The sequence below is a fragment of the Mobula hypostoma genome, chromosome 22 (genome assembly GCF_963921235.1).
Source record: "Mobula hypostoma chromosome 22, sMobHyp1.1, whole genome shotgun sequence".
Lineage (NCBI taxonomy): Eukaryota > Metazoa > Chordata > Chondrichthyes > Myliobatiformes > Myliobatidae > Mobula > Mobula hypostoma.
Window position 1 is genome coordinate 30,348,110 of NC_086118.1, and position 23,335 is coordinate 30,371,444.

Sequence of the window (23,335 nt, forward strand, 5' to 3'; positions counted from 1 at the left end):
TTCATGCCAATTTAAATGTTTCATTATCACCACAAAGAGAATTAACTGAAAAAATAGCTTGCATATGTGAAGGACTTTGTACTGTTTATATGAGCACAATAATGTGCATCATTGGTACTGGATAGATTCAGTTTACTTTCTGAATATTTTATAGGTATCCAGAAACCTTACAATTTCTTATTTTAAAATAGAAGGAATGATAATCAAGCATTGCTCAATGTTGGTAAATATTGGTGGGGCTTGTGCTGAGATACTTGTGAAGGTTTTGGTACTCTGGCTCATATGGGAGCTAGTTTTCATGCAGAAACAAGAACATGAACATCAAACCCTTCTGTACAGTCACAAGAGTGTTTGTTCTGTCTCATACACATTTATAATCAGAGCAATGAAAGGGTCTTCATGGCACAATAATACAAAAGTGTCATTCTAGACATGTTGTAAATCTGAAATAAAGAGAGAAAAAGTTATAAATATTCTACACATCAGGAAGCATCGGTGGAGAATGAGTCTGATGATGAGTGAAATATTATCTCTACTTTTCTCTCTAAGGGTGCTGCACTTCACGCTGAGTACTACCATTTTCTGATTTTATCCTTGCATTTTTGTCATATCTAGGGCAATACTTTAATCACTTTTTTTTTGTATTTTCTTAATGTTTATTGTATCAATAAAAGGTGTAATTTTTAGTTAAAATGAGTATATTATTGAAATGCATAATGCTGTTGCCCTGGGTTTGTGGGTAGTGTGATGGCACAGCTGTTAATTCTGCTCCACAGCTCCAGTAACCCAGGCAGAAAGTGTTGATGGGCAAGTACGGGAGATAATATTTTTCAGAACTATGGGGAAGTAGGGGAGGGGGAACGGGACTAATTGGTTTGCTCCACTGGGTGAAGGTATGAGACCAAACAGCAAAATGTCTTTCTTTAGTGATGAAGTAAGAATACACTGGCACAATGGAAAGGAGGCATGCAAGGGAAATAAAAGGCAGATCTCTAATTCCAGGTCACAGTATCTATTCACCATGAATGAATGATTTCCCTTGAATTGAGAGTGATAAAAGCATGTTTTATAACTGACACCTAGAATGTGCTTATAATATTAGGACTGACACAGGAGCTATGCAAATGTGTTCCATTACCTTTTTATTAAAGTGTATATTAAGTCAGTAAAAGTTTCAACTTTTCACTATGTTTTATTTCACAGAAAGGGTGAAAGTTTAGAATGCCTATGCCAGAAGGCATAGATGCTCAAGAGGCTATTTTATACAGAGATCATTAGTACCTTGAATGCTGATGGCATTAAGGAATAATGCAGGGAGGTGTACTTGATGAAGAAAATCAGTCTGGAAGGCTGAGCCAGCCAAACAAATTTCTTCCCTGAGATCTTCTGCAACATTACATTTGCTTGAATTTTTTTGCTGATGGTCTTAGTAATTTTATAATTCAAACTAACGTACTACCCTCAAAGGTGGCTGATGTGTACAAAATTTAAATGTCTTTACTGTGCCATTTAATTTTCCTAGCAACACTCAAGAGGATACTGTCACAGTTCTCCATGGGGTGCACCTAGACAATGCAGACAGAGTACAAAGCAGTTATATAAGTAGGCCTTATGAACTTCAAGGTACAAGCTTTGGAGCTAATTTGCTGTCCCATTATCATGACAAAAAGGACACAAAATTAATCCCTGTGTCACTCATGGATAAAGATCCTCTGAATAATGTATCCTTTGATTCGGTCTCTTTACAGAATTATAACCAGTAAATGAGCAAAGATGTTGGCTTAACCAAGATGATAATCATTAGCTTTATCTGAATCAGATGGTTTCATCTCATGTGTGCAATTTATAGTATTTCTCATTAACAGCAGACTGAATTTTCACAACATTCCTACCATTCCTTCTTTAAATAAGAATGGTCTTTGACTAAGTTAATAAAGCAAGCAATATGCCTGGGGATAATCTTAGGAAAGATATAAATGAAATAGACTTGCTAATTTGATTTGCACTAACTCTGAGCTCTGACTTGTTTACTCTGTTGCAAGGAAACTGACAGGAATATAGCATCCCTTTATTTGTAGGTTTAAATTTGACATACTATAATTTTTAAGTGAATAGGGTCAGGAAGTGCATTCTTGGCAGTAAAAACATGAAATTTCATCAATTTTTGTGCTCTACGGTGTTCTGCAAATTAACACTGTTCATTGTACCCATCATTCATAATATTAGTGGTTCATGTGCCAAGGTGCACTTGAAAAGAACCTTGCCATGAAAGTTGGATCCAGAGTTGTAGGTAACATTAAAAATCACTTTAAATGTCACTCACTCATGCCGCCAACACATGCATCACAATTCACCAACCCACTGCCAGCCTACTCCACAGCTCAAAGTGTTGTAAGATTGCTTTTGTCTTGTACTGCTTTCAACTGCAGTCATTTCATCTACCAAGTTACATATTTGGATTTATATAGAAAAAATGAGTGTTGCCCCATTATTGTGCATATTAAAATAATTCTAATGATTAGATTTCAAGAAAGTAACTTCGAGAACTGAAAATGTTATATTGTAATTTAGGGATTTTTTTTCTGAACTGTTTTATATCTAATTACCTTGCAAGAGACAGGTTCTTTTAATTCAGATGTTTAATAAATTAATCAATATAATCAATAACATCTAGGTTTTTTGTAATTCTATAGGTATGTTTATGCAAGCATTTCAGAATCATGTAGAAAACTATCTCAACAAATGTTTTATTTATTTATTTCCTATTATTTTGTTTTGTTAACTGTCAAAATGAGCAGTTTTTCCTAAACCCTTCTGATCCAGTAAAAGCATTACTTTCAAGCCACTTTCATTGCTATAACTTATTCTTTGTATCATTCTACAGAGATTTGACATCATTATTTTCTTACTTTGGTGTACTTCACCTGTGATTGGACTAATATCTTAATCCTCTTAAGTGCTGCCGTCTTAAATATGTTTTTGGAACTAATAACAATCCCTGTCGTAACTTGTTGGGTGAAGATGAAAAAAGTACAAAGAAATGGCAAAATCCTGTTATGTGTCATAACATCATATCCTCTTCCAGCATATTCTGTCAAACAGATTGGTTTGCTACCTGAATGAATAGGTTTATTTTCGTGAAAGGCTTTCTTCAGCAAATCCTAATTGGAATTATAGGAAAGGTGTTTTGTACTATTTTTTAGTGATTTCACATTGATCATATGTTTCTTTTACAGCAGCAGGCATTTCACCGGAAGGACTTTACACAACTTCTTGAACTCATGGGTAGTGGAAAGGAATCTCTAATATTTATGAAAAAACGCATCAGGAGGTTGTCAACACAATGGATTTTGGCTGCTCAGAACCTCAATCAGAAACTCGAGATGAGAAAGAGGCAACGGAAAAAGGTGACTAGATAATAAAATCAGAGTAAGATGGGCAATGATTTAGGCATAACCTGATCAAGTGCATCGTTCCACTTTAGCCAAAAAAAATTGTAATGTTTCTGGTAAGCTTATTCTTCTTTCATTGAAGTTTTTAATTATGTTATCAGTGGACAGATTAGAGATGTAAAAAAAGATTCTGTTGAGAAGATTGCATCGAAATTGCTGCATCTTAAGTACTTTTCCCCTAATAGATTTGTCCTTTTTTTTATATAAGCTTCCTTCTCCTAATAAATTAAATTTATCTACATTGTTGAACACTTCTGTAGTCCTCAATCCTACCTGCTGTCAGATAATGATCAAGTGCCATCTCAAAAATGCTAATGGATTCCAAGCAAGGGGAGATGTTTTTTTACCTATATTTCCACCATCTTGTGAAGGAGGAAAGTATATATTCCTAAAGCTAATATTGCTCAAACTCAAAAACAATTTGCATTACTCACTATGACAAGCTATTAGAATGGAACTTTGACAGCTAGTTGAAAAATAAAAGCAAAATTAAGTGAGGATTGAAAGACTATTTGAAATAAACTGCTTATGAAATGGTTTGTGGAACTCAAATAGTATTTTTCTCTGTACACATCTGTTTCTCTAATTCTGTTGAATTTTCATTACATTTACTGATTTACTGTCCCTATTCCTACGTCCTTTTCAAAGACATTGTGTTCTACTTGCTTCTTTTTAGCTTTTTGTTAATTTTTTGATTGCTGCAACCTAGCTAACCCCACAGCCTTTAACCCCATTTTCAAAAATAAATCACAAAACGGGAATTCTCATAGATAATTTAGAATTGTCATTTATAGTAGATACAAATGAGGTTTGTGAATTGCAGATGATTTGTAATTATCTGAAAGATATCCACCAGACACTCACTTGTCGAAAATTACCCAGTACTGTCCTGAGTATCAGATACTCACTTGTCTTAGATTACCTAGTATTATCCTGAGTTCACTGTTTTAATTTTTGGTCTGTTGAGTAAACTGTCCTCAGGTGTTAAGACAAAGTAATTTGTTAAAGTTGCTGTTCCTCAAAATGAACAAAGGACAATAGAAAACATATGTTGGAAATGACTGAGTAGACATGCATCCCTGATTGGTAGAACTTGATGAGAGTTGGATCTGTACTGCAGCATCATGCTTATGTTTCATATAATTGCCTTACTTTGGAGTGAAGCACATCAATGGCATTTTCAGGTCAGTTCACTTCAGATCTTTGCCTGCACACCAGGATCTGCCAGTCTGTACATCTGACATGATAAACTGTGTCAATTGCACATCAAATTACAAAACCTCCTTTCCATGATTCTCTTGGAGTTGTGCAGGAGAAATTAGACCAATCATCCTAGACATGAGATTGCCATAACATAGAAACAGGCCAAGTCCTATATGTACCTGTAATCCTATGGTGCTCCATCCATCTATTAATCTCCACCCTAATTATTTGCCACTCACTCCCTCCAATCCCATTCAGTCCTGTAATCAGCCTTAGAGTGTACAGGCCCCAATTCTCTTTGTGGTTGTGACTGCACAATTCTTCTTGGCTTGGAGCAGGTGTTCCCATCCTGCAGTCCATGGACCCCTTGCTTAATAGTATTGGTCAATGGCATAAAAAAGGTTGGGAACACTTGGCCTAGAGTCTACACCCACATAGGCCATGGCATGACCTCCCTTTACCGCCCCGCCGAATTCATAAATCAATCTCTTCAACCCTCTGATTGGATGAGTGTCAATGATCCTGCAAGGTCCCAGGTGAAAACTCTGAACTCAACTGATTGCAAATTCCGATTCCTCTGATCGCAAGCTCGGAGAGAATTGGTGGCTTTGTGGCTAAGTTTACAGATGATACAAAGATAGATGGAGTGTTGAAGAGGAAGGGAGTTTGCAAATTAAGAGAATGGACAAAGAAGCGGATGATGGAATACAGTGTTGGAAAATGGATGGTCACGAACTTTGGTAAAAAGAATAAAACCATTGACCATTTTCTAAACAGGGAGTAACTTGCAAAAATGCAAAGGACTAGGGAGTCTTGGTGCAGGATTTCTGAAAGGTTAACTTGCAGGTTGAGTTGGCAGTAAGGAAGGCGACTGCAATATTATCATTAACTTCAAGAAAACTAGAATATAAAAGTAAGGATGTAATGCTGAGGTTTTATAAGGTGTAGTGAGATAACATTTGAAGTATTGTAAGCAGTTTTGAGCCCCATATCTAAAAAAAGGATGTGCTGGCATTGGAGAGGGTCCAGAAGAGGTTTACAAGAATGATCCTGGGAATGTAATGGTTAATATACGAGGAGTGTTTGATAACAATGGGCTTGTACTTGCTGGTGTTTAAAAGAATGGGGTGGGGAGATATCATTATAACCTACTGAAAATTGAAAGGCCTGGAGTAGATGTAGAGTGGACGTTTCCAGTAGTGGTACAAGCTAAGACCAGAGGGCATAGCCTCAGAATAGAAGAACATCCCTTAAGGAGGAATGTCTTTAGCCAGAGGATGGTGAATCTGTGAAATTTATTGCCACAGACAGCTGTGGAGCCCAAGGCATTGGGTATATTTGAAGCAGACGTTGATAGGTACTTGATTAATAAGGGAATCAAAGTTTAAGGAGAAGAGGCTGCGAATGGGGTTCAGAGGGTAAAGAAATCAGTCATGATCGAATGGTGGAGCAGACTCCATGGGCTGCATGGCCTAATCCTGCTCCTGTGTCTTATGGCCCACAACTTATTTAATTTAACTATGTAATATGTATATACTTACTGTAATTCACATTTTTTTCTCTCTATTATCATATATTGCATTGTAATGCTGCCAAAAAGTTAACAAATTTCACCACATTTGCCAGTGATTTAAACCTGATTCAGGTTTTATGGTCCTCCTGCTATTCACACACTTCAGCCAGTTACAGAGTCAAACAGGACAGAAGGGGCCCATTGGCCCAACTGATCAATACCAACCCTTTCTCTCACACACTCTGGCCATTTTCTTGACTGCCATCCAAGGCTACAAATAGTAACATGACCATTGCTCCACTCTCTCTCAGCCTCAGCCTTAGGAGACATATTTTAGTGGCTGAAAAGTTGTTTTATGCAAAGGAAGATTTACAACGACGGACCTCCAACATAATCTGTCATTGAAACATTGTTGTTTTGACTACCAGGCATGCCCTTGTGAGAGCACTGAAGTTACTAGATCCCTATATTTGAGCTTCAGCATGATGCACTCCACCTCGTCAACTTGGTTTCATTGCAATCAATGTGCTGTTGTGACTGCTTATGCATTGAACTATACAGAGAAAGAATAAATTCACTGGTGATAGAATCATTTTGTACTGGTCCTGTACTATCTGACAGAATGCCAGCTTTTATTCAGTAGACTCAAAGATGAAATCCAGATACTTCTGGAGGTGTCAAATGCCAGTGCTCAACACAGTGCAAAAAAAAGTGATGAATTGTTTTGAAAAAGGAAGCAGATGAAAATACTGTACAAAACAACAAAGTATATAAAAGCTAGGCCCTTATTTACACTAATGTGGATGCCATACAGTCCGCACAATGTTATCTGTTATATAGGGTATCAGACTTATTTTTGACTTACCAAATAAACAATGTGCTTTGTGAAAGTTGAGAGGAGAAGAGCAAAGAATACCCTTTAAGCGCATGGATATTCTCAGATTATCTAACACCATGTAACATAAAGCACAAGACTAGACATCCAAAATGATTTTTTATGTGAAATCACCTAGGGAATGCAAATTACTTTCCTTTGAGAAGAGCACACTGAACGTAGATTCAGCACAAAAAAAAAGACATTCGCCCATTGCCCCTGAGCACCAGCAGTGTCTTCTCTTTCATTGCATTTTAATGTTCTTGAGGAATTGTGTATTGTCTTTTACATTGGCCACATAATAATGCCATGAGAAAGGATAATCTAATAACAGAAATAAAACCATAACAATTATTTCGTTCTCCTTTACACTTTTGTGCTGGAAATGACATTAAACAATCTTGAACGGGAGCAGAATTATGCTGTTGAGTCCGTTGAGTTTGCTCCAGCATTTGATCATGGCTGATTGATTTTCCGTCTCAACCCCATTCTCCTGTCTTCTCCTCATAACCTTTGACACCCTACTAATCAAGAATACCCAGTGACCTGGCTTCCACAGCTGTCTGTGGCAGATTCACCGCTCGCTGGCCAGAGAAATTCCTACTCTTCTCTTTTCTAAAGGCATTTCCTTCTATTCTGCGGTTGTACCCTTTTGTTCTAGACCACTCTGATTATACCTTGCAAAATTTGTTGAGTTTCATTGAGATCTACCCCCCCCCGCAACCCGCCACCATCTTCTAAACTCCAGCAAGTACAGACCCACAGCCATCAAATGTTTTGCATACATTGACCCTATCTTGCTAGGATCATTCTGCTCCGGACCCGCTCCAATAGCGCATCCTTTCTTAAATATTGGCCTCTAAAACTGTTCATAGTACTCCAAGCGTGGTTTGACCAACACCTTATAAAGCCTCAGCATTATATCCTTGCTTATATGTTGTAGCCCTCTTTAAATGAACACTAAACTACAGAACCAAACTGCAAGTTAAACTTTAGGGAATCCTGCACTAGGATTCCTAAGTCCCTTTGTACTTCTGATTTTGGAATTAACTCCCCATTTAGAAAATTGTCAATACCTTTATTCCTTCTACCAAGAGCATTCTGATGAGGTATGGTTGGCATCCATCTGTCTCGAAGAACAATGGGTGATGACGATCATCATCACAGGCCTGGACAGAAGGTATGGAAATCCTGAGATGCCCAGTCATCAAGATCCCCCACTCGGCCTCACCAGTGTAGCCCAAAGGAAAATTTTTGGCACCAGCTTGGCTGCAGGAGCTGCCGGGAGGATGTTCAATGACATCCAGCCACCTTAGGGGCTCCACTCCAGATTTATTATCTGGGTTTACTCCCATTGCCTTCATCTCTCCTGAGGCTGCCCACAAGGCAGTGAGGCTATTTACCCATAGCTGGGGATCTGGTTCATGAGCACCAGGGCGTGTCCACACACCGGTGGGCCTGTGTGCTATGTATGCAGGAGCTTGGCCTTCTCCCTGTCCTCTACGTTTCAGTCTGAGTCCGAAAGGAGTTTAGCTTCCGTGTGTCACCATCGAGGAGGCACTACATGAGGCTTGCTGTTGGAAAGGCTATGTACTGGCGGGGAGAGACTTACACATTCAGCTCTCCTTTTCGCAAGACTGCTAGCCAGCAACGGAAGCTGAAAGTGAGAGTGTCAAGCACTATCCAACTACACTACCACACTAGACACGTCACGACAACCATTTTGACACCTGGTGTAATATTAGAGTGAAAAATATAAACATCTAGTGGTAATTGTAGGTTTTTTGGGAGGAGATATGATGGAAATTCATCTTAAGTGATGTAGGATTTTCTGAGTGATCAGCCCTCCCTCCAGTTAGGGACAATGTAAGACACAAATCTAGAAACTCTACTGTGTCCAAATTCAATCCTTATTTCCTCCAAAACACAGTTGTGCCTGGGGCTAAAGTCTTTGGTATTACTCAGTAAGCATTGAACATTTTCAGGACAAAGGCCAGATTTAAGGGGATTGGAATTGCCAGTAGCCATAGCTGGAGAAGATAACTTGGGCTGAGAATTGGAAGGAGAATATAGTAATGCTGGAAAGGATGACTGGTGGCCATTGACTGGTGGAAGGAGTCACAACTGGAGCTATGGGCTGTGATTGGGTAAATTGCGGGAGGATTAGTTGGAACCTTCATTGATAATTGGGTATGAATGGATCAGAGGTCAGATTGTTAGGTCTGGCCATTAATGAACCAGGAATACATGGAGGGGTGTGGTCATTTGGCCAGATGGATAACAACCAAATAAATGACATAACCAACAGGGATCTCGCTCTCATGCTGTGTTTGAAACACCTAGTTGTTCAGGACGGCAATGACTGCTGCAGGGAAATGTAGTCTAAAACCCCTTGAACACACCAAAAGAAATTGTTCTATGTGCCTTGTTGCAGAAATCGTATTAGGCCACAAGGGTGACTCATGTTTGAAAATGTTTCACTGAACTTCAAGATTGACATCAAACCACACTGAAGCTGTAGTTATTATGCTTCACTCCAGAAAAGATTGATTTTCAATTTCATTGGAGAAAACTGTTGGCTATTTAAATTTCTGCGCTATTACATTGTGATGGTGATTACCATTTGTTTCCCAAAAAAATTTACTTGACACATTTATAAATAAATAAATAAGATTAGCAAACAACAACCTTTACCGTTCTTGGGAATGTAAACTGAAAACTTCATTGCACAAAGCCGGTAGAAGCATTACAGTGGATTGCATACAGTAAACTGGATGGTCATAACAGGATGTAAGGATTGCAAATCAGGACTAATTATACTCACATGACCTGGCATGTGCAGAATAAGTTCATGGCTCCTGCTCATTATTAGGATTACATCTTCCATCCAGCATGAAGTTTTTTGTTAAATAACTTATTGGCTCTGAAGGGGGTAGAATGTTGTGAAGAGACATCAATAAAAGCCATCCTATACCTTTTAAAGGGGAGGTGCATTGTTTTTGCAATCTTATGTTCAAGCTGATTGAGACTTGGCGAATGGTTTCATGGCCATGACCTCAAGTAAATTGGCTCCATAGTTTACAGACAGTGTACTAAAGGCCTTGGTCCATCAGTAGTGAACTGCTGCTACTTTTCAAACAGAAGGCAATGAGAGGATTCCAATGCCACAAATCAAGACCCTGGATGTGATATAGAAAGGTGCACAATGGCCTTGCACGTGATCTGGGTCGGTTAGTATATGCCGAATCCCACATCAGCATCCTCAAACACTGATCAATGAGACATTCATATCTATTTACTTATGCTTATAAACATGAGATTATCGAAATGTTTACACACGTTCATTCCATAATGTTTCCCTTCGAGAGCTGTCAGACTTAAATCTCTCAACATTACCTTGACTAATATGAGAATTAAGTGGACGTCAGTGAAGAACAATTCATGCCACAGAGATTACTGGTGTTTTGTAGATGTCCTTCATGGAGGCCAGTGTTAAGTAGCTTCACATCACTGCAGATTTGGCACAATGAAAAACATGGCCATGCAGATTCTACAACAGATTAACCTTTTTTGGTGATGAAATAGATTTTGCTCTAATCGGATCTCCAAGTGTGAATCATCAACCTTACTTTTCTGCAAAGACCTCAAATATATGTACAGTGGAGTTGCTCCTATCACTGCTGGTCTTTTAATATATAGTAACTTCCAGATTGCTTCCTTTAGCACCAATTATCTTTTTGCCTTTTTTGAAGCTGTTTTGTTAATTCCAAACGGACTTTTTTTTAGATTATGAGAACACTCAGTCCTCTTTTATTGTCACTTAGAAATGCATACATGCATTAAGGAATGATACAATGTTTCTCCAGAGTGATATCACAGAAAACAGGACAAACTAAAGACTAACACTGACAGAACCACATAATTATCACATATAGTTACAGCAGTGCAAAGCAATACCATAATTTGATGAAGAACAAACCATGGGCACGGTAAAAAAAGTCTCAAAGTCCCCAAGTCAATCGACTCCCAAGTCCCTGATAGCAGGCGGCAAAAGGGAGAAACTCCCTACCTTAAGCCTCCAGGCACCGTCAACTTGCCGATGCCTTGGAAGCAGCCGACACTAAGTCCGTCCGTCCGAAAACTTCAAGCATCCGACCAGCCCCTCTGATACAGTCTTCTGCGCGCCATCTTCTGCCGAGCGCCTTTGGCCTAGCCCCGGCTGTTGAAACAAGCAAAGCCAAGGATTCAGGGCCTTCTGCTCGGGAGATTCCCATTACCACACAGTAGCAGCGGCAGCGAAGCGGGCATTTCAGAAGTTTTCCAGCTATTCTTCTGTAGTCTCACGTCCGTCTCCATCAAATCAGAATTGTGCACGGTCCCCTACTTGACAGATTACAGATATCATTCACCGGAGAGGCCACACGCGCTGCCATCGCGCCATCTTCTCCACCACATGCCTACCACCACGCCTGTCCACCTTTGTCCATCCCTTTCATTCTATTAAGTGTGTCCAATTTGAGTAGGAGGTGAGGTGTAGGGCAACTGGTGTGAACACAAACCACCCATTACCTGTCGGTGTATGTACAATTTCCTTTCTCGATCTCCCTCTCTCCTTGCTGTCTGGCAGAAGAGCTTGTTTGTCTTCGATGCTTATTTATAGTTTATTCACTGCACTGTTGTGATCTGATCTTCAGCACATTCTATCTGCACCTTTTAAAACTGTGTGAAGAAAAGAGCAGAGGAAGGAGTGAGGGAAGAGTTGGGGTGGGAATGGGAGTGTAATGTTAATTCAGTAAGAATAATGGAGTGAGTTCTTGTGGGGGGGGCAGGTCGGTGGGAGTATGCCCATGTATTTGAAAGAGACAGGAGGTGCTGTGACAAATGGTATTGCATTTGCACTGCAAACTTTTGCAATACCTTATTAAACGCTTTATCACAACCAAGATAAAATGCTGTTACAACTGGACATGGTTGGCTGTGCTGTGATGTTATTGAATCATTATTCATGCCACTACCATATCCGGTTTACTAACCAACAGATCAGATAAGAATGCACATTATTTTAGGAATAAATGGACATTTCAGTAATAGTTTATTGATTTTAATTGGTCATTACACGTGGGATGGACAGAAGTGACATGCTGCTCAGATTGGGTGCAGTTTTGCCTAATAACGAGATTATTTAAAATTCCTGATGAACCATGTAAACAAAATCACTCAACACATTAATATAATCATGAGGCAAAGAGGCAACATAATTAATTGTGATTTGAATTTGGACTTTAATTAGCATGTGGAATCAAATTTCTGTTCACTATGGTTGCAGATACAATGAAATACAGGCCAGAATCCTGACAGTGCAACTAAATGATTCCAAGATGAGCTTTCTTGTTGCATGAAACCTTTATCTCTCAGATCTCATGCATAGATTAGATCCAATTGCTGATTCACATTGATCAATCAAATTCTTGTTGTTAAACCTTACCTCAAATGGTTCAACTCTTATTAGGATATATAAAAGTATAGCACAGGAACAGGTCATTTGGCCCACAGTGTTGTGTGGAACAAGTGAAATTAGTAATCACATGCCTATCTAAAAAGCTCTTGAATGCCTCTATGATGTTTGCCTCCACCATTATCCCAGGCAGCACATTCCAGGCACCCATCACTCTGTATAAAACAAAACTTTCCCTTTGAATTTACCCCTTCTCACCTTAAATGCATGTTTTCTGGCGTCAGATAATTCCACCCTGGGGAAAAAACCCGATATTGGCTGCCAATTCTATCTATGTCTCTCATAGTTTTATAAACCTCTATCAAATCTCCCCTCAGCATCCACCACTCCAACAAAAACAAGCCCAGTTTGTCCAATCTTTCCTGATAACACATGTCCGTAATCCAGGCAGCATCATGGTAAACCTCTTCTGCATGCCCTCCAAAGCCTTGACATCTATCCTATAATAGGGCAACCAGAATTGAATACACTACTCCAGATGTAGCCTAAAGGCTGATTTATACTTGTGCGTCAAATGGACGCCGTAACCTACGCAAGTGGCCTACGCCCGTTGTGAGCATTTATACTTAGCATTGGTGTGTCTGCGTCGCTCTGCAATTCGGGCACGTCACGCATGCGCACACACCTGCCCATGCAAGGCTTCATGGTCATGGTAGTCTTCCTTGGGGTAAACAAGTTTAAAGCGAGCGTCTTTTTTCGTAAAAGCGAAATGTGTCCATAATTTCAGAGGTCTGTAAAGCTTTATGGAAAGCATTGCAGCCAGAGTTCCTTCCCTGCCCTTCAGTCACCCAATGGGAAGCTATTGCAGCGTAGGAAGAAATGCAATGCTACCAGGCGGACCAGTCACAGTTGTTGCAGTCTGCGTTGCCGCGACGCGTAGTTACATTTTGGGAGAGGTGCGCATCAGGCTACAGTGTAGGGATCTGCGTAGGCTCTGCGTGGGTTCACGGCGACACACATGTATTCATCAGCCTTAACTTGATTTTACGAAACTACATTTTTGTGTAACATTTCTATCTTTACAGATTTTGGTCCATCTGGGTTTCTTGACAGAGGAAGCAGGAGATGTTTTCAGCCCTATTGTATCGAAGGGTGGTCCATTGGGCGAGCTGGTTCAGTGGGCTGATATCTTGGCCACACTCTATGTGTTGGGCCACAGCCTGAAAATTTCAGCCACTCTAAGGGAGCTCCAGAGGTATTGTAACTTCAATCACTTCAATACAAAATGTGTGTGTGTGTATGCGCGCTTCTGTCGGGAGCGATGAGGACCACTGACATCCTTGGCTGGTGTGTTTGTTATTTGTGACTGATGAGTCCAATCTAGGCAAAGGAAGTACCTCCTACACATGGAGCATGTGTGTGAAGGTTCTGTAGTTAAGTTGCCTGCTGCTCGTTCTTTCCGCTGATGTCGTTTCCTAGTTGCTTCAGCGTTACGATTCCCTTCAGCTTTGATGGCTCTGGTATTCAGAAGGCTGAGCCACTATGAGCGATTCAAGGCTGCATGCTCCCTAGGAGTGTGATCGATCTCAAGGGCCTTGAGTGAAGTCTTGAGTGTGTCCTTAAATTGTTGAAGGACAAATACAAATTGTTTCAATACAAAATGTACTGTTTTATGTTTACAGGATCTTCTTATTATGCAAGATATATGTACCTCAGATATTGAGTATCTGAAATTGAAAACAGAAACCTTGTAAATGGCCAATATGTCATGCAAACATCAATGAAGATATTCTCACCATTGTCTCCACTGTGCCAGCCTTTACCCATCTGCTGGAAATCCAGACCTGAGATCGAGACCTCAAAACTAGCACAAAGCTCATAGTCCCTGCTGACAGCGGTGATTGCTGTAACCCAATATGTTTCTGAAAAGTTGCCTGCCAGGAATATCAAAACACTGAAGAGTCACAGAGTCAGAGAGAGATGCTGTCCAGAAACATTCGCTTCGGCTCACTGAGCCAAATATCAGTCTCAAGCACTGTCTCACGCTAATCCCTTTTCTTTATTCTCACCACATCCCTTTAATCCTCCTCCGATTCTACTACTCACCTACACATCAGGATAGTTTACAATGGTCAATTAACCTATCAAACCGCACTCCTTTGGGAGTGCGAGGTCACAGGGAGAATGTGCAAGTTCCACACAGAGACCAGTAGATATCAGGATCGAACATGGGCCATTGAAGCTGCAAGGCATACATTCTCCCAGGTGTATGCCATTACCACTAGTGCTATCTGCACAGGAGCCATGAAATCCATCGGCAATATAAATGAATCAATGGCAGCATCCCCTCCTTGGTTAACTTTCCCAACACTGAGGCAAAAGAGGCTCAGTTTATTGCATGTCCCGGACAGCAAACCTCTGAAGTAGACATCTTACTCCAGGCCCCATGAAGGCAAGAGATTACCATGTAGATATTAAATGATTTAAATATACTGTTAAAACTTTGTTGAAATAATATAACATTCCCATCAATTTCTTGAAATATTCTTGGCCCATAACCACTCAAAGTGAAGAAAGGGTTTTTGGATTGGCATTAAGAACCTTGTCTAAACAGAAGTGCAGGATAAATAGCAAAGGCATGCACCACCTCACCAGCTACCCATTTGTTCACCTCTACCTCACCTGTGGCAGTCTACAAATCCAACATCAGTCTCATCAGCCTCTTCAGAAATCGGAATACTGGAGTGAAAGCAAGTCATCCTTAACTCTTAGAAAAAAAGAGTACTCATAGACATGAAACTGCTTGAAATCTTAGGCAACACACACACGCAATGCTTCTGTCCCCTTCCTTTCCAGTCCTGATGAAAGGTCTCAGCCTGAAATATTGATCTCCTTCCTGATTTGCTGAGTTCCTCCACCATTGTGTGTGTGTTGGAAAAGAGCGCTTTTTTTTCTTTCCATCTGCAAGTTTTACCTGCTGAATCTCTCAAGCATTTTCAGATAATATTTTGGCTCTGTTAGTTCCATGATTGTCTGAGAAATATTGAATACAATACTTATTTCATCTTTGCACTTTTTATATCAGAAAATGCATTTATAATTTATAATTTTACGATTTATTTAACTTATAATTTTTTAACAGACTTCTTTAATGAAAGCTGTTTATGTTGCTCATGTATGGTAATATTTTAATTATATAGTCATTCTTTTAGGATCTCTGCATCACTGACAAAACCATATTTATTACAAGTCCCTAATTGCCCTGAAAATGGTGGTGAGAAGGAGGCTTGAATAGTTGCAGTCCTTTTGATGATTGTACTCCCACAGTGCTGCTGGGGAGGGTAGACTGAGTGTCACTGAGCAACCAGTGATAGAGTTCCGAATCAGGATGACGTGCAGCCTGGGGGGCAGGGACGGGGGTTGGAACTGCAGGTTGTAATGTTTCCCTGCACCAAGTATTGTTGTCCTTTTCAGTGGTAAATGGTGCAGATTTGGAAGGTGTTGTCAGAATAATTCCCTCGGGATCAATAAAGTATATCTATCTATCTAAGTATCTACCTATCTAACCCAGGCAAGTAACTATAGTGCATTTTCTTGAATGTCCACACTGCTGCCATTGGGTATAGGTAGTGGAAGAAATGAATGTTTTGTTTAGAAGACAGGATGCAATCATGTTGACTGCATTGTCTTGGATTATTTTGACCTTCTTGAGAGTTTTTGGTGCTGTACTCATCCCAACAAGTAGTGGGTGTTCAGTCACACTCCTGATCTGTGTGTTATAGATGGTGAAACAGTTTGAGGGGTCAGGGGGAGGCAAGTCATTCACTGTATGATACCCAGCCTCTGACCTAATATTGCAGCCAAAGTATTTATGTAACTGATCCAGTTAAGTTTTTGGTCAGTAATAATCCTTGGTATGTTGCCAGTGAAGGATTCAGTAATCGTAATGCCTTTGATTGTCAAAGGTAAATGATTGAGGATGTTCATTGTCAAGCAATTCCATGAGACAAAGTTTGGGAATACAACAAAGGTACTTGTGATAGAGAAAAAAAAGTCGGTAGAAGTATTATGTATTGTAAATTAATTTACTATGTACTTTTGCAAGTTTAGCTACTTAATTCAATTTGGCTTGCCCGATCAGAGTCTGCATGTTAGGAATGGACCAGTACTCTTTTTTTTTGGCCTGGATTTGTTAACTGAACCTTACGTGAAGAATAGGTATATATGATGTCTTAGAATTCGACAAACATGTTGAAAGCCTGAATAAGCAAAGAGGAAATAGAGCATCAAATTAATGAATGTTCTACATTTAAAACTGCTTATAACTATACTGGGGTACTAGTTCTCTTCACAACCAGTGAAATTTATCATGTAATTTGCTGGACATGTAGCTTAAGGAAATGTTAATTAGGTTTTCTTCATCCAAATAACATCAGCCAGATGTACTAGCTTAACCTGCCTTAGTTACCTTCAACTCTATTGATTTATATAAAAATATATATAAATTAGCATTTCAAATTTAAATTTCAAAGTTCAAAGAACATTTATTATCGAAGTATGTATACTATATACAACCTTGAGATTTGTTTCCTACAGGCAGCCACAAAACAAAGAAACCCAATAGAAGCCGTTAAAAAAAGATGGTCAAACAACCAATGTGCAGAAAAAAACAAATCATACAAACAATAAAAGTAAGCAAATAACCTTCAGAACTGAAGTTCACAAAAGTGAGTCCACAGCAGCTGATTCAGGAGCCCAAAGTTGCAGGCCACAGCCTCAGTTCAGCACAGAGACAAGTAGACACTGCGGGTCAGCGAGCTGAACCGGGCTGTCCTTCACCTCTGGCCTCAATGCCTTGACCTTTTCAATCTGGCTCAGTGTTTAAATCGGGTAAACCTTGGATGTTTCCTCACTCTTGGGCCCAGGCTCAGGCCCCGCCATCTCAATTCAGCCTGTAACCGATCTTTCCAATTTGGACCAGCTTTTAAATCTGTCTAACCTTGTGTCTTGCCTCGCTATCTGGCCCGAGCCTCCAATCACCTCACCTTGGTTCTGCTGCATCAAGTCTCCTCCAAATCCGCTCCAGCAATGGCCAAACATTGGGTCATTCCTCGCTCTCGGGCCCGAATCCCACTGCCTTGATTCAGCCTGTACCCGCCATGCTGCCAGCGTCCTGCACCTTTGAGACTTCAGTTCATTCTGCAAAAATGGCAGGTCATACAATTCATATTTGCCATCTCATGTTATCCCAGAAGTGAATATCAAGTTAGAAGTGGAATATCTGAGATTATCCATCTTACGTTTTTCTGAAGCAACGTGTGAGCAATGGGCCATTGGGTGAAAAACCAAAACATCAATTATGTTTAATCAGACTAAACCAGAATGGAGCCTAGTAGGGAAAATAAAGATGAGAAATAGGTACACTAAATCATTGGTGTATTAAGTACTAATGCCAAATCAGGGCACCCTCAAAAAAAAATCAAACACTGTGACAGAATCACTGAAACCTGTCCAGAAGTTGCCAATGGGGCTGTATTCACTTCGACCCAGCTGCCAACATTTGTTGTGTATTGATCACAGACAGGCCTTTTTAGAAACATAATCCCCCTGGCAACCCTATAGCAGCAGTCCTCATGATGGCTGTCTTGGATGAAATAAGAACTGTGGGAGAGGGGGGAAGAGATGTACACACACAGGTGCGTGGATACAAAATTATATGCAAACACACACACACACACACACACCCTCCAAAGACAGGATAATGAAAAAAGAATACCTAATATCTTTCATTTACTTATTTCCAGTGAAAATATCTGGAATAGGAATAGGAGGGAGGGCATCCATATGGGAAATGAACTTTCACACCTGCAAAGCTTAACCATGGGTACCACAGCCGGGCAAACCATTTCATAAGCAGAGTATGAGCTACTAGGTACACTCCCTAGCAATCGTAATGACTGAATCTTCTTTGATTCGATCAGTTGCAGACACCCATTTGCCATCTGTGCTGCTGCATCACAATAAAGGGTATTTTGGCTGGAGCACACAAGTGCAAATATTTTGTGTCTTGTCTTTGCAGGGCATCGGGAGAAGCTGCTTGTTTTGCTGTCTTTAGAAGGGGAGATTGTAGAGCAAGAGGGGTCTCGCAGAGAAAGTTAAGGGGTGGAGTAATGATCATGCTCTGGACACTACCCCAGAAACTGACACCGTGACAGATGAGCACATTACATTAGAAGGATATGTACCACCAGGGAGTAAGTGAGTTGTAGGCTGCCATTAGCCCTGTGCAGTCTCGTCTGGGGTTGCCAGAGGGAAGGTGTAGGCTGCTATACAGCCGCAGAGGATTCAAATGAGGGCTGTTATTTGTTTGCCTTTATCTCACAGCTGATAGTGGTGTACATTTCACACCACATGAAGCAAATAACAAGGGATTGTCATCTTGATGCCAGGGGACAGGATCTCTCTAAAGTCCATGAACACATATTTCTAGGATTTGGCAACAGTCCCATCATGAGGTATCCACTGGGGTCAAACTACAGATTCTGTGGAGTGCTTTTGCTGCTTCGATGCAGTCCCAGCCTATTCCTGGTGGTGCTCTGATCTCTGTCACACAACCTGTTACTCTTGTTGAACAGTGACATCCCATTCATCAGCAGTCTGCCACCCTCATTGAGTGAAAGGATCTTCCCATGAGCTTCTCGTGGTTCTGCAAGCACACAATGCTACTGTACATCAACAACTAGATGGTCTCCACAGGGTGGCGGGAGATATTGCACATCAATGCCAAACTGTCTTGCATGACCAGTGGGATGCCACTCCTCAACAGTTTGCTGTCCATCAGGGACAAAGCTGTAACAAATGGGGATTCACCACCCCTTCCACCATTGTCAGTTCCCCAAAGCTCATGGATTTGTACAATGCAAAGTCCTTCTCAGATTATGCTGACTCCAAGAAGATGGCTGAAGAAAATGAACCAGACTGCGGATTGACGTCTATCAGCCAGGTCAATTCCAGGTCTGAAAGTTGAAACAATGGTAAGTTGACCTGCTCACTTTGCCTACCCAATGGGGATTTGATGGGATATGTTCAGGGCACTGACGTGCCCCTAACAATGACACCAGGTCACCCCAACCACAGGCTCTCAGGAAACACTCTTCCAGACTGTACATTCAGTTGATTCGAGAAAGGAGTCTGAGGCAAGCCCATCTAAGGCTAAAGTTTCTTGCAGGCTACCATGTGTGACCATGTGGATGAATGGAAACTGCCTCTAAGCACCCAATCTGTAATGCTATAGGCAGCTCTGGAATATAGCAATTGGTCATCAAAACTACTCTACAAACAGTAATTTACATCTCACAGCCAAATATCATGATCTAACATTTTTATTTTATTTGATGGAACTTTATTACAATGAACTATCAGAACACCTTCACTCTTTAAATCTCCTTATTTGGAGCAGATAATACCCTTTATTGTGTGGAGCTAACCCATACTAATGTGGGAGCTGCTGGTATCGCCGCACATTCTGTCATGCCATACTCGGTAGCATGCATTTCAAGTCATTATGCTCAAGTAGGTAATATTTCTCCTTAAGAATTAGAGTTTCACTACGATGCATCGAGAGATTGTGAAATAATTGGGCTGATGCTGCAGCTGTTCTCATTCCGACACCGACTGCATGTGATCTCCAAAACAAAGTTGCTTATTACCTAAGTGCTCTTATACCCTGCCAGTTTTGCTGTAAGAAAAGCTGTTATTGTCATTTTCGAGGGAAGGCCTGCCAAGAAAGACAGAGAAGTGTGAGGAATGTTGCATGGTGAAAAGAAACATCTGATTGATGTTGCCCTTTCTCTAGGAGATCCTCTTTAGGCAGAGAATTGAAAGTAACAGGAATAGATGAGGATATATTAATGTGAAGAGATTGCTTGTACAGAAAAGAATGATAATACCATGGTCAGATCCAATTATCGCAAGCCAAGTGAAAAACTATGCTTCACCCACTGATTGTTCATCATATACCTTAAAAGTCATTGGTAAAATGGGTAAAAAAAAATTAGGTTCCAAGGGAGCCTCGTGAGTGATTCCCAGTTCTTAATGATTGTGAACTTCATTTGGTTGGTCTCTTTAATATGTTGTGATGTGCATTGCTTGATGAATTTAAATTTGGTTTATAATTTGATATTTAAGAAAAATTTAAAAAAAAGAAAATCTTGTCATTAGTAATGGTCACCACAAGCTACTCACCCAGAGCGATCTTTAAAACTGAGTAGGGTTCCAACCATTAAACAGAACACGACAATGTTCCCCCTAATCCCATCAATTTTGCAAGATCTTCCTCATAAATACTTTGGGAATGGTACTTAAATAGGAGATGTTAAATGACAGCCATATCTTACAGCGATATAACGGTCTCCTCCTCCACAATCACTGAGTACCTCCCGTCACACAGCAGAACAGGCGCACAAGAGGGGTTATACATTAGTGTACTGGAAGTAGGGACTGACAGTCTGCAATATTGATCCCATGAAGATATATGGCATCTGGTCAAACATCTGCTGATTACCAGTCATTGTCCTCCCTCAGATGATGAATAAATGATGCTCCAGTATTTGAAAGAAGCACACATAAAGCCAAAAAAAAGGAAAGCTCTTGGTAGAGGTTTTATTTCCCCTCCCTTCTTTACATTTGCTCAGTGAGGACAGTAGAGATGCCAGGCTGGATAGTTGAATGCTCCTCTTGCGGGATGTGGGTAGGCAGGGAGATCTTCAGTGTATCTGTTAAGTACAACTGAAAGAAATGTATCTAGATGCAGTTTCTAATAATCTACATTAGGGAGTTGGAGCTGGAACTGGATGAACTCCAGATCATTCAGGATATTGAAGGAGCGATAGATAGGACATATAGAGAGATGGTTATACCCAAGATGCAGGACACAGGAAACTGAGTGACTGCCAGAAAAGGGGAAGGGGTTAAGGAGCCAGTGCAGAGTATCCCTGTGGCCATCGCCCTCAACAACCGGTATATCACTTAGGATACAGTTGGGGGAGATGACCTAGCAGAGGAAGGTCACAACAGTTGTATCTCTAGCACTGAGTCTGGCTCTGTGACTCAGAAGGGAAGGGGGAAGAGGCACACTATGATGATAGGGGATTCATAAGTTAAGGGAACAGAAAGGAGTTTCTATGGGTGAGAATGAGATTCCCACATGGCATGTTGCCTCCTGGGTGCCAGGGTCTTGGACATCTCAGATCAAGTCCTCAGTATTCTTAAGTGGGAGGGCAAACATCCAGTGGTCATGGTCCACGTAGATACCAATGACATGGCTAGGACAAGTGACGAGGTTCTGCATAGGGATTTAAGGGAGTTAGGTGCTAAGTTAAAGGGCAGGACATCTAGGGTTGTGATCTCAGGATTGCTACCTGTGCCATGGGCTAGTGAGGCCAAAACTAAGAAGATTATACAGTTTAACACATGGCTAAGAAGCTGGTAGAGGAGACAGGGATGTTTGGATCATTGGGCACTGCTCCTGGGAAGATGGGACCTGCACAGAAGAGACAGTTTGCACCTGAACTGGAGGGGGGCTAATTTCCTACCAGTAAGGTTTGCTAAAGCTGCAAGGTAGGGTTTGAACTAGAACTACAGAGGGATGGGAACCAGAGTGCCGGAACAGCTAATGGAGAGGTCGTGGAGACAGATGCTGGTAAGACCTCAGACAAAGTCAGAATTCAGAAGGTTGAGCATGGTGTGATGAGTGTCCTGAGCTGTGTATATTTCAATGCAAGAAGTATCATAGGAAAGGTGGATGAACTCAGGGCGTGGATCAACACCTGCAGTTATGGCATTGTAGTCATTTGTGAGACTTAATTGTAGGAGAGGCAGGACTGGCAACTCAATATCTGGGGTTCCATTGTTTTAGATGTGACAGAGCAGGAGGAATTAAAGGAGTTTGTGTTACTAGTCAGGGAAAATATCATGGCAGTGCTCCATCAAGACAAACTGGTGAACTCATCTAGTGAGGCATTATGAGTGCAACTGAAAGGTATCACCATGTTAATTTTATGTTTCCACATGCTGGCTGGGAATCCCATACTGTAAAGGGATTAGATGAGAAAAAGTTTGTAAAATGTGTTCAGGAAATTTTCCTTCATCAGTTCATACGTAGAAGCCCCAATGAGAGAGTGTGCAATACTAAAACTGCTATTAGGGAATGAGGCAGGGCAGGTGACAGAAGTTTGTGTAGGAGAGCACTTTGCATCTAGTAACCACAATGCAAAAAGATGGGTCTGGTCCATGGGTTGAGATCCTAAATTGGAGAAAGGCCAATTTTGATGGTATCAGAAGTCATCTGATAAGAGTGGATTGGAACAGGCTGTGAACTGGCAAAGGTGTACTTGGTAAGTGGAAGGCCTTCAAAAGTGAAATTTTAGGAGCACAACGCTTGTATGTGCCTGTCAGAATAAAAGGTAAAGATAACAGATGTAGTGATCCTTGGTTTTCAAGAGATATTGAGATCCTGGTTAAGAGAAAAAAAAGGAGGTGCATAGCAGGTATAGGCAGGTAAGAACAAATGAGGTGCTTATAGAGTATAAAAGATGCAAGAGAACATTGAGGAAAGAAAGAAATTAGGAGGGCTAAAAGAAGGCATGAAGCTGCTGTGGCAGACAACATGAAGGAGAATCCTAAGGGATTCTACAGATATGTTAAGAGAAAAGGGATTGCAAGGGATATACTTGGTCCTCTGGAAGACTAGATGATAAGTCATGTGTGGAGACAAAACAGATGGGAGAGAGCTTAGATAATTTTTTGCATCTGTATTTACTCAGGAGACAGACACAGAG

At 40.7% G+C, this 23,335-nt stretch overlaps 1 protein-coding gene across 4 annotated transcripts in view; it reads left to right on the forward strand.

Annotated features, from left to right (window-relative positions):
- The window catches only part of LOC134336513 (alpha-1,6-mannosylglycoprotein 6-beta-N-acetylglucosaminyltransferase B), a 930,404-nt gene that overhangs the window by 611,283 nt on the left and 295,786 nt on the right, over window positions 1-23,335 (forward strand). For all 4 annotated transcript variants that reach the window (XM_063030783.1, XM_063030786.1, XM_063030785.1 and 1 more), the window contains 2 exons: window positions 3,237-3,407; window positions 13,583-13,752. In XM_063030783.1, coding sequence (XP_062886853.1) covers window positions 3,237-3,407; window positions 13,583-13,752 — 341 coding nt within the window. The remainder of the gene's footprint in view (window positions 1-3,236; window positions 3,408-13,582; window positions 13,753-23,335) is intronic.